The sequence below is a fragment of the Osmia bicornis genome, chromosome 7 (assembly GCF_907164935.1).
Source record: "Osmia bicornis bicornis chromosome 7, iOsmBic2.1, whole genome shotgun sequence".
Taxonomy (NCBI): domain Eukaryota; kingdom Metazoa; phylum Arthropoda; class Insecta; order Hymenoptera; family Megachilidae; genus Osmia; species Osmia bicornis.
Window position 1 is genome coordinate 2689373 of NC_060222.1, and position 12709 is coordinate 2702081.

A 12709-nucleotide genomic window follows, 5' to 3' on the forward strand; every position below is an offset into this window, starting at 1 on the left:
CCACCCTTCTGCGACAGCTCTCGCCAACATTCCACGACAGAACGGTTATAATTGCATCCACGTCGGACCACGCGTTAACGAAAAGCATTAATTTAGAATGCTGTGCGGTTTTCTTGCCTGAGACGACGAATATGGTGTGGGTGGTGGTCGCGAGAGCGCGCAACTCCCATATGCAATTAACAGACGCTCGTTGCGCAGCTATGGTCTACGAAATGAGGAAATAAGTACCGTGGCCTGGTGAAAAACATCTCTCCTTCTTCCTCTTGGATGAACTTCCTTTATTTTTTTACTAGCCTTACATCCTGCCAGTGAAGATAGGATGAATTAATATAAGGCAACTGTTGAAAGTACAATAAACGAGTGGAATCTTTGCTTTTATTGTTAGATTTTATAAAAAAAGAAATTTATTCAATACATTTATTCAAATGAACTTTAGGATATTAACTCAACTATTAATATTTCCTTCTTTTTTATTAAATATTAAATTTTGTTTGCAATTATGGCACTTTTAAAAATTTTCAGACGCTTTTACATAGATCTTAACCTAGTTACAGAATGGAGAGCCGTTTTGTTTGTGCAAATAATTGTCGACTTACTTCTGATCAAACCTGTGAAAAGGAGCGAGTCGGTTCCCGTTAACTCACGCCTGTTACTGATCTTCCAGTTTGAGTAACATGTCTCAGTATAGAACGCACTCTAGCAGTGTTCACTCGATTTTCATAGGAAAATTTGTTTTCTCTTTCGATAAATCAAAACGCATGAGAAGGAGAAATAGTGGTGTGATCTCGTCGAAGGGATGCCAGGCATTCGACGTGTTGCTATTTTTCTCCTGTGTCTTAATTTTTTAACGATCCATGCGACTGAGAATCAAAATGACACGAGGATTTTATCCAGGCCGAAAAGGTACTTGATCTTCCCGGAGGGCAGCAATATGCAGGTAAAAAATTAACAAAATTTGTGTCAGAAAGTAATCACACTCAGAGTTAATTACATTAATTAAAAATGTATTTTTGCTTTTCTCTTTGATAGATGGTATACTGTCTGACCTTTGGAACGTACATTACAGAAACAGACGTGGTGGTGGGAATAACAGCTGCTATGGCTTGGGAGCTACCGACCAAAGTTGACCCAAAAGTAACAAAGCTGCTTCATCGTCGAACCAGAAGCGTCATGTTTCCCAAAATAGAGGCGTTTTTGCAGTCGTAAGTAAATTACTGTACTTTGAAAGGTATTCTTTCATTTAATCCTCTTGTTAACGGGAGTGACGCAACTATTATTGACTTGCACTACTTGATAACAGCGTTCGCTCTAATTTCCTTCAGCCACGTTTAGAAATTAGTAACCTAAGACATTTTCTTTACTTCCTGTGACAATTTCAAGTAATTCTAAGCTTCTGATATTTCCCTGTTCCTCTCATAATTAATTTTATAAATTACTTACCCATGTTCGCAGTATTATTGACTTATACTACTTAAAATCTACCTTTTCTCTATAATCATCGTGATTTTTGTACTTTTCGTTTAATGAGTTTCACTAGTGGCACAAACTAAGTAGGAAACAGGGTGTTAGATCGTAAAGGGAGGAGGATGGATCCTGAGTAAAAGGGTGGGAATTTTAATATCTTTTTTTTTGTGATCCCTCTGTGCCTTGTTCGCTTGTTGTTTTTGTCTGACGAAAACTCGCTTCCTATTCGCTCCTGAAGTGTGATATAACATGCAAATGGAGCCCTTTTTTTCCTGGCTGGCACATGCAAATGCATGGCAGGCTCAGGAATTTTCATGAGAAACGTGTGAGAATAACGAAACAGGAAGTCGCTCGATTTGATTCTGTTCCATTTATATAACGCCTTCCGTTTCCTTTCTCTCAACTATTTTCCCCTTCTCGATGAACATATTACAGAACGAATTACTCAGAATAAATCATGGAAAATAATTTTAAAATTATCTCCTCATCAACTTTTCCTGCTTTTCTATTTTTTAACAAAGCTGAAGGGACGAAACGAATTTAAATCTGCTAATTGAATCAACACCGTTCCGTCGATTCAAGAACGCTCTAATGACTCGAAACAGCGATTTCGTGCGACGCCTAGTTATCCCGGAAGTTCGTGTCGAGGAAGTTTCCGGCGGTGGTATCGGCCGGTAAAGCGTAGCGCGTTCTCCGAGCTCGGGCGCTTGTTCCGACTTTCAGACGGGGAAATATTTTAAATTAAACGTCATTGACAGGACGGGACTTGATGGGAAGGCTTGCGTGATGAAGGCACTTTGCGAAGCGGCCCAAAGGGATCCTGCTGACGTAGGCAAAGGAACCCTGGTCCAGGAACTTCTACACGTAATATTTACGTAAGTACATTCTTCTTTGCGCGTTATAAAAATTTACCAACGAGGATTTTAACGTTTATAAAGTTATTACATTTACACAGAAGATATTTATATTCATGAGTGTATTAATACCGGATGCAAATGGATGAATATGGTGCAAAATATTAACAGCACAATGATAATACCATTAATATTAAGTGATATATTTGCATTCATATTGGGGTCACCGGAGAGACATCTGCAATAACTTTCTCGCAAATCCTCCCTCAACCATCCTTCAATTGATTATATCCATTATTCAATATCCATTCCTATACACATCCTTTGGACTGACTATAACTCGTCTTACCGACAAGTCGAATAGATCGAATCTCCTTTGAATATAGTTATTCATATTTTTTAAAGATTCTCCGAAATTTTGCTGTATTTTTGTAAATGCATTCCCATCGTACGGGTGCATGCAATGGATCGAAGGAGGAAGATTGATATCGCACGTACTCGTTGATGGGCACATAATGAAACATTCAGCGACAAAACAGGAGAGTATCTAATACGAACAGTTAGTCAATTAGAGCGATTATCAAGCCAAAACGTCGGGCTGACCGGAATGTAATCAATTAAAGGAACTAATCAACCGAAACGATTGAGTTACGAGTGGACTCATGTAACCGATTAACCAACACTTAGCCGGTCAATTTAGCATGGATAAATCATTTCGCTTCAATTGTTTCTTAATTCAGTGAAACCAGCGTTCAATGTATCGAATTCTTTAATCTTTTATCCTATACGAATCAATTTTCCCTGGAGTTTGAAACTTTCCAACTTTTACTTCGCCGAGAATCGATTAGCTATTTTGCTAGGAAACAGTAGCCATTAAAGTTAACCAAACTTGGACGGGATTAAAATTTAACCAAGAGGGAAATTTCAAAGATTATAAACTTTCGGTTAATTGAATTTATTCGAGGAAAATTCACGTGTTTCCTGATGGAATCAGGTCGAAAATCAGATTCCGGTAGATCCTATCGTTCGAAGGAATTCTCTGATTCGTCAGTTCCATTTGGCTACCTTAAATCCCATTTTCCTTGTTGCAGGTTGCCCAGGGACGGAGGACGGTTCGAGCGATCGCGGGATCAAGCTTACGAGCACGCATACCGGAGCAGCGAAAATTGCGGCCAACTTTATCCGACTTGCCGGCACTCCATTTACGACCTAGACTTCTGAGCTCCTCTTCAGGGATACTCATGTGTACGTTCAATTTTCTCCCACTTTTAGTCAAACACCCTTAACGAGATTACGATGAAGATCGGGTGTAAATAAATATTTACAATATTGCAGAATAAAAAGAAATTGGAAGGTAAAATTATAGGGAGACATTTTAATATTGTAATAAATTTTTATTCGTTGTACTACAATCACAAATAAATTATTTCCAATATTTATTTAACGATTACACGTTATTGCAGGGCAAGTGGTTAATAAATTTGTCTCTGAAGAATTGAAGGAAGGGTGCAATTGGACGCATTCGTATGCGTGTTCACCGTTGACCGCGTTTCTTTCGGACGTGCCCCGAGGAAGAAACGCTTCCGAAGTTTTCCTGGCTACCATCCCGGTGCTGGACGATTTTTCAACCCGAACATTGCCGCATCACTGCATAATCTTCATCCACCGCGAACACGGTTGCCCGATTGCTGCCAAGTTGTGCGGATCTGAATTCATTTTTTCTTTTTAAGAAAATTCTCCATATCCGTGCTTTTATCAATATTATATGAAGCACAGGGTCAATTAACCCTTTAATACAAAATTTATTTTCGCATGTTCCTAATAATTCCCGAGAATCCCCGAGCAATCAGCGTTTCAATTAAAACTGTATCTCCATATAACTCCTATTTAATTTCGCTTCGAATAATTAGTCATTTCTAACTTCCAGCTTGTAATCAGGCTAGTATACATAAATTAGTCGAATCAATTTACAGAGAAATATTTAATAAAATGGGTAACTTTATTTTGAAATAGAAAAGTGGAAGTTGAAAGGAAGTTCCTGAAAGAGCTGATTGATTTCGAACGAATGCTCGAAAGAGACTGTGGGTTAATTTAGTGTATGGTGGTAAGAGAAATGGAAATTGGTCTGGAATCGACATCAGGACCGGTTCGATTGGGTAATCTGTTTAATTCATTGTATCGATTAAAAAGAATTTCATGAGAGGGAAATAAAAGACGAAAGAGCGCGAGTGTACGTAGAATTAATTGGAAGAGTGCCACCTCTACAAATTTGTTCGTTTCGTTTTCTCTGAAACAAATCTATCTACGTGTAGCTGTCGGTTATCGTTCTGCTTTTATCCGAAATATTTTCTAATCAAATTTCATACGATTTCTATCGATGGATTCATGGCTCGTTAGGCGAGAATGGTGTCGAGCTTTTTGTAAACGGTAAAAAGAAAAACGTCACCATTTAAACGTCCAATATTTAACAAGCGAGTATTACGCTAAATACGTTCTCCACGTTTTATTAATGCATTCGCGACGCGGTTTTGAACGAGAAATAAAAATCTCTCGTTGGTTTTGAATGAAACACGCACCCATTCCCGGGGTGGATGGCTCTTTATTTCGATTCCACGAGAAACGCACTCGTGCGTTGCGTTTTCAGACCAGACTGAAAACTTGAGCTTGTTCAAGTATTACCAACAATGGTCAGTTTTAATTGCACACTTGTCAGAGAGGTAATTTTTTACCACGTGATCTTGAACTGTAACATTTTTCTGAATGTGTATTATTTCAAGAATGTTATAGGCTTTTTATGCGAAATAATTGAAATTTTGAAATAATTTATTCCAAAGAAATATGAAAAACTCAAGGATACTTAGAATACTGAAAGAGAAAATATTTTTATGAATCCTCTCTGCGAGGATTAATATCGAAGACGAGAAACGAATGATTTTTCGGAGGGACCTCATAAAATTAATCCTTCTTACAAATAATATTCATTTGTATTCAGCAGCGTCGAAAATGACAAAGCGACGGACGGGTATAAAAGCAGACAGGTTGAATAAATGACGCAAATGGATTTCGTCGGGGCTGGTCGCATAAATAGCAAAGTAGTCGGCGGAACGAAGAGTGTCCTGGGCCACGGGGTGTCAACGAACCGGAGTTGAATTACGCGAATTACTGCGATACGATTCGCGACGAGAATTAATAGAAAATGGTAGAAAGATCGCGGATCATCGTTCCGTGCTCGGCGAGTAATTAGAACGATGGGGAACGGTCTTCATTCAACGGTGTTCGTGAAATTTTATCCACCGGACTTGTCGGTCGAAAATATAATTGCGAATGTTCGTCGCTGGTGAAACGGAACTGCGGATTTTCACCAACGATAATACATTTTTTTTTTAGGGGGCGTGTTTCTATGCACTATCGGTAGATAAGTGGTATTTTGCACTTTTATGTCCATTTAATATGCAATAGTCTGATAATTAGATAGCGAGGAATATTCACTTAATGGAAATTAAAAATTTTTTATAATTCTAGTAGCTATTATATTACCAAAAAAAAAAATAATTATAAAAGTGGAATTTTTTAGAGAATAAATTATTTCATTTCAAAGGGATTCAGAAGTAATCTTGTTCCATTATCATTATAAAATGGAATAATGTAATCATTTATACCTAAAGCGCGAAAAATGGACACTTAAAGAGCGAGATACAATTGCCATGGTGGATTTTAACGACTAATTTAAGGAGACTTAACGATCCCGCCTTAAACTGCTCGCTAAATGGTCCAGGAGAACGTTCTAACCACTATTACTTGTCATTATATCATTCACCAGTTTCAGTCACTTATCGTCTCTGTCCGAGGGAACCAGCTCGACCAATTCACTTACGTTATACAACGTAATTTGCGAACTATAACAGAACATCGAGTATGAATATGTCGTTTGTCATACTGTTGATCGGATTTCTGTGTCTCCTTGACCTCTCAGTTTCCACGAATCATAGTATCAAACGGACCAAAAGGGAATTCGATACCACATACTTGGTATTCCCTGAAGGGAGCAATATTCAAGTGAGTTTAGTCTTTCTGCCACTTGCTGGCTGTTAGTGTTATTTAATAATTTTTCATTCTCTAATCTCATAATTTTCCATTATACAATTTCCCACCCTCAATTCCTCACCCACGAATTTCCCATTTCCCATTCCCAATTCTTCAAATTCCCAATTTCCCATCGTACAATTTTCTATTTTTAATTTACTAGCCTAGCCCCAATTTCCACTCCCCAAATTTCCCAATTTTTCTCTGAAACGTTAACTGGTCTTTCCAGCTGGTGTACTGTATGAGTTTAGGCACCTACGTGAAGCCTACCGGTTTGCTCAGTTTGGGAGTGACAGTGGGTCAGGCATGGCAGTTGCCTTCGAAGAGCATGCTGTCAAACAAGTTTAGGGATTATCATCGTCGAAGCAGAAGAGAGTTGTATCGCAAAGTGGAGCTTCTGTTGGGAAGGTGAGTTTGAAAAGAGTCTTGCCGAACGAAACTTCTTTGAGCATTTACCCTGTCGAAAAAAAGCTCCTCCCTCATTTTTTGTACGATGAAAAATCCCTGGAAACCGTTCATCGCATCCTCTCGTACGAAAATCCGAATCATCGCGCGATTCTTGCCAGGAAGGGATCAAAGGGATCATGGTGATTGTCGATAAAACCGTTTTTAGATCTTTGTACTCGAAATCTATGGCCACTTTTCTTGGTCGAATCGTGGAAACGTGTTAGCGATTAAAATAGCGAGATTCTGAAGGGGGTTCTTTCGTGGAGGAATTGGGGGGATTAAAGGAAACCGAGGGGATTCTCGGTTGAAAAGCTGAGAATTACGTGTTCAGAAAGTTTTAGAGACGTTGGCTGGAGTTTTCAGCCTGTACCACTACAGATAAGTAAACTATAAAGTGTTGAAGGCAAGCAAAATAATGGAATTTTAATTTACAATTATTTCTGAAAGAAATAATTTTGCAATAATTTTCTGAAGGTGAAAAATATGATGTTTCAACACTTCCAGGTCGGTGAATAGAGAAAGATTTCAAAGGAAATGGAGGTTTGAAGAATGTTTTATTTCCTTGTTTTTCATATTCTTCTTCGTTTCATTTTTAACGCAATAGAAATTCTAAAGAGACTGCAAAAGGGAACGAAGGGGGGAGGGGTCTTTTAACCAAGTTAGCTGGCACAGTTTCGATGCGCCTTTACGCGAGACGCGGTCACTTAGATGGCAATTCAGATATCGCGTTCTCCTCCGAAATGTACCATTTCCGGTGAAATTAAATCTTTAACAACATCCGACTATGAAAGACCTCGAAAACACGATTAAATTGCTCTTGGTTCACAGGGAAGAATATTCTTGAAGCTTTCTATGCATTTCAACGAAGGACCAGCCAATTTCTATTAAGAATATTGATGGAACATTTATGTAGTCATTTTCGTCAAACTTCAAGCTTTAAATTGAAGTATCATAAGTGCCATTTTATAATACCTTTATGTCTTCAAATTCTATTAGACTTCATACATTACAAAATTTATCATAGTTTGCTTCAAGTAGCAACCAGCCATTTTGTATTAAGAATACTAACGAGCCCTTCACATAATGATTTTCGTGAAACTTCAAGCTTTAAATTGACGTATCATAAGTGCCATTTTATGGTACTTTTATGTCATGAATTCACGATTGAATTGGGTTTACTTTTCCCAATATGATCTTTTCACAGTTTTAAGGGTTCGCCGCATTGTTCCCTCTCCGCGAAGGGTTTCTTCATTTTCGGCCGATTGGAGAGGCATTTCCTTGTGTATGCAAAACAAGGAATTTTTTTTACCGTCGATAAAACGGCCTTCTGCCTGGCCACTTGTCCGTTTCTCGCCGGATAATCGTCGAAAACGACAATGAGAAGCAAGAGGAGGGTTAAGTGGCCGGCTCTCGACACTCCTTATCCCTTCGATCCACGTCACGAACGTGAACAAACGTTGACCTCCGTTGTGAAAATGGAAGGCGATCGCGAAACGCCACTGATAGAACTGCTTTTTCAATCTCAAAGCTCTGCCTCTCTCTCCTACCCCCTTATGAGTGACGTACATAGAAGAAGCTGGTGAAAGAAACAAAGCTCGGCCGTCCAAGCAAAGCTTTCGTCCCTTGTTTCTGTCGATGCCGGTGAAAGGGTTGAGCTTTTCGTGGATTCGGCACGATTGTGCGCCCTGAATCGCGTTAACGATAAAGCGAGCCTCGAGATGTTGACGAACGAATAGGGCCCTCCTCGAAAATGTGCCTCTGCTTTGTTTCATTTTAAATAATGATCCTTCAGCCAAGCGATTATGAACCGAGGCTCGAGAGAATTTATTGAAATAAATCAAATAACTTCCATCGAAGGAGCATTACAGGGGGTTCAATTAGTTTTTCATTAATTTTCTTACGTGAAATACTCCCTTTGTCGACAACTCGTGTACACCGTTAGCGGATGACTGGTCGTTTTTCACCTACGTATATATACGCCCTCACAGAGAAGGGGTTAAACCGCACAAGAAGGCCAGCCAAGACTGTTCGAGTATTGACAAACGAGAGGGATTTATCTCGATGGGCGAAAGGGGTGCATTACTCGAAAGGAAGCATTATCGATCGATTAAAACACCCCCCAACCCCGTCACGTGTCGCGTAGCCGTTTGCATAAATATCTTCGATTGGCCGATATTGGTAGCCATTTGTCAAATTGCTGCATCGGAATTCGCGCGACCCCGACAAATGGCATTCAAGATTAATTCTTATATTTATGCCCGTTTCATTTACTTCCCTCGAAATCGATTTCCCTGTTCGTTCGACTCGTTACTTTCATCCTAGTAGAGGAATAATAAAAAGTCGTTTCAATTATCTGTTTAATTTCAACAAAATTCATTTCCTTTTCAAGAAGGGGTGGAAATCGATGATCTATAAATTGAAAGGGGAAACTGCAATATTATTTCAAATATATTATTTTTCAAAAAAAAAAGGAAGCATTCTAGGATTTGGACTGTAAAATCAGTTTGACGACCGTATATATACGTGCTTGGTAGGTAAAGGGTTAAACACGATCCCAAGATTCCCAGCGGTGTCGCGAATAGACAGGAAGGGCGCATTATTCGAATCCTAATAGCGCAGCATCGTGCTCTGTAATTGCCCAGTATTTGCTTTCGGGGTAACCGGCTACGGTTTTGGGCGGGTTTAGCTGAAAAGGGCGGAGTGGGTGCTTGTAAAGGTTCACCAGTTTACACCGTACCACTTGGTAGCCCTGGCTCGGTATTATCGCGAACTTAATGAATAGACCGCCGACTAACGGACAGCAAGACGACGATAACGAGGACGATAATGACAAACGATCCGAGAGACCTTTGCTGTTACCTACCACTTAAACCCTGTATCCTGTTGCGAAGTCAGGGCAACGACGGAAGGTCCTGCGTCCTTAAGGCGATCTGCGATGCCTCCGCAAGAAGTCGACAGGAGATTGGCAAGGGATCCTTCCTTCAGGAGATTCTGCACGCAGTATTCACGTAAGTGTCTTTATCTTTCTAATTTTTTTTCAATTCAATCATTCAATCGATTGTTTTCCATTTCCATCGACGGTAAGATTGATTAAAAGACAATCGAACAGGAGAGGAGATCGAAATGGAAAGCGTTGATTAATAGAATGTTCATCAAGGCAAAGGGAGAAGCTAAGAAGGTGGCGATCGAAGCGAATGGTTAAACGATGATTAGCGAAAAGATTGATTAAGGAAGATGTAATATTGATCAGACAGAGGCGTTGATTAATCGAAGGTTGATCGTTAAAAGGGACAGGCTAATATGCAAACGCCACCCCTTGAAATTTAATATCGCGATCCCTCGGTAAACTTCATATCTTCCCAAACCTTCATTGACATTTAAATTTCTCATTCGCTTGGGAATCAATATTCATCGAATATAACAGTGGAAGGTCGGTAGGTAAACTTTGTTGGATGTTTCAATGGAACGCTGGGAAAGAAGATTAAAATAAAAAGACAGAAGGGAAAATAGAGTATGGGTGACGGATGTATCTGTCATCAAACTGTCGTCGGGTGCAGGTTTTTCGAAGTCCGTTCAAAGCTGCCAGCAAGACGGGCCCGCCTGGGTTACACTTTTTCGATAACACGTTGAATTTATTCATGGCATCCGGTGTGACGCTTGACGTAGTCTTCGACCGACACAACCGGGGGAAACTTGAGAAACCCGTCGAGGCTGAACTCGCTGAATTTCCTTCGACAACTTTTCCCGCCGTCCCGTTTTAATAATCGTTCGAAAGTTTCCAACGCGTCAAGAATCGTCAGTTTCTCGCTGATCGAAACGAAGCTGCCTCTATTCTTCCCTGTTCAGCAAGTTCCGGATTGTTGTTTAATAATTAATCGCGATTTGTCAATTATCTTCTTCAAATCATCGTTTTAATTTCAGGGTGCCAGATGGATTCAGCGATACAGAATCAATGACCGACTACGACAGAGCCTACCTTTGGAGGGAGAAGTGCCAGGAAGTGCTGGACAAGTGTCCAAACGTGTTCTGAACAGACAGAGAATCATTCTTCTTCATTTTCTAAGTGACCACACGATCCTCGACCATCTAGGAGGCTCCTCGAAAGCACTCGAGTTACGTCTCCCATCGAGGTGGCAGGGAAATCGTCTCTAATTAGTGTGCTTCATTTACTTACTGCTTTACATTAACACCTTGATGGTCAGTGTGATGAATTTCAGGTGATTTTCATACAGTTTTTCAGACTGAACAAGCTGTTCTTGGACAGCGGACCATGGAGAGAGCCCGAATTTTAATTTAATCTCGTTTAAAATTTGTGTATTTAATTTTAGGATAATATCCTTAAATATTTTTGTTTTTAAATTCGAGTCTCAATTGAGTCAAGGGTTAAAGTGAATCTTGAAATAAAGAAATTTCCAATCAACGTTCATTCCCTTCACCAAATTAATTACACATTCTAGACAATTGTGCCAAGACAAATGATGAAAAGTTAATATTTTACATCAACGAATCAGATTCTTTCGGAGAATAAGAAACCTTAAGGTTAATTAATCAGAGAGTAACTGTTACAGAGATCGTACATTTTCTAAGATCCCTCGTTATCTATCGAGCAGACGTTATCAGTGAATCCATTAGTCCTACAATAATCTTGGGTACTGTCTAGAATAATGCCAGTGTGCATCCCGGAGCACGCAACCTTCCGGGGATTCGGATCTAGTGCAATGGTTTCTCTATTTTGCTTGCATGCACGCGTCTACCCGAATACTCTGTTTATGCGTGTGCGAATATATGCGCCTATAACGCGATTCTCCCTTTGAGAACGTCAGTTGGGGCTTGAAATTTGTATTACTCCACGGTATGCGAAAATTGCAACAGTATGCAATGAAGAAGATTATAAATTCAGGATAGAAAATTATATAACGGAAAGCAATTGTAACAATCGTCACCTAGATCTACAAAAATTAATAATGTTTAAAATTTTTCCTTAACCTTTGGAACGATTTTAATAATATTAAATAGGAATTTGTTAGGATACTTTAGAAATGCACAGAGGTTTAACGATAGGGGTGTTTAAAATTCACTTTCGTGGACTTCAAAGGGAACCTTTCCCGTTGCCCCTCGTCTCTTCATTCATTTATTCGAAAAGTATTGGGCCGACGCAATTTCGCGAAGTCCCTGTTCCCGTTTAAAATGCAGCGACCCGTTTAATTAAGACCGATCGGCCGGCATCGAGCAAAACCAGCCCTCGTCTTGGACATCGAATAAATCACTCGTTGCTTCCTCAACCTACTCTCCAACCGTGTTCCACGTTGTAAAGGGAATGAAAAAGTAGCAACATCATCGTAGATGGAAGAGGGGTAGCAAGTAAAATTACCCCGTAGATGAGAGCCACGAAAATGGTCAGGATTCCTTGAGATTGGATAAAGTAGGGACGTCGTCGTTGAATATATTCCCGGAGATTTGCGAAATTTAAGAACACCCTGATCCTACATAGTGAGCACGGCTTCAGGATCGAGACGGGTTCTTCTTCTTCGTTCCAGAATTCTTCAGAACCAGCAGCTACGCGAATTTGAAATTCCGTCACGAGAACCGACTGAGAAAAGACACAGGGGTCGTTTACAATATACAGACCGTTTAACAGGATACGTCCAGGAATGAATAAAAAGTTTCTGGAGAGATTCGAAAGGAGAATTTTATTCTTCAGGGTTCGAGTAACTTGTAGTATTCAAAAAAAATTTTGAATTGGGAATATAACAAGAGGTGCTTCGATCTTCTTAATTACATCCATCTAATTATATTAATAAACACTCTTTTCAGAAATAATCATCTCTCAAATGAAACAACGCTGTCCATCTCCGATTTAG

The 12709-nt window shown here is 39.6% G+C and overlaps 2 protein-coding genes across 2 annotated transcripts; both read left to right on the plus strand.

Annotated features, from left to right (window-relative positions):
• Nucleotides 1-796: 796 nt before the first annotated feature.
• LOC114873806 lies at nt 797-3539 on the plus strand. The gene is made up of 4 exons (XM_029182515.1): nt 797-937; nt 1030-1202; nt 2223-2339; nt 3410-3539. The coding sequence occupies exons 1-4, from the start codon at nt 797-799 to the stop codon at nt 3537-3539; spliced, it is 561 nt and encodes a 186-aa protein (XP_029038348.1).
• Nucleotides 3540-6158: 2619 nt separating this feature from the next.
• Nucleotides 6159-11128, plus strand: LOC114873472. The gene is made up of 4 exons (XM_029181837.2): nt 6159-6374; nt 6631-6809; nt 9740-9856; nt 10770-11128. Exons 1-4 carry the CDS (start codon nt 6234-6236, stop codon nt 10876-10878), a joined length of 546 nt encoding a protein of 181 aa, XP_029037670.1. The 5' UTR covers nt 6159-6233; the 3' UTR covers nt 10879-11128.
• The last annotated feature ends 1581 nt before the right edge of the window (nt 11129-12709 follow it).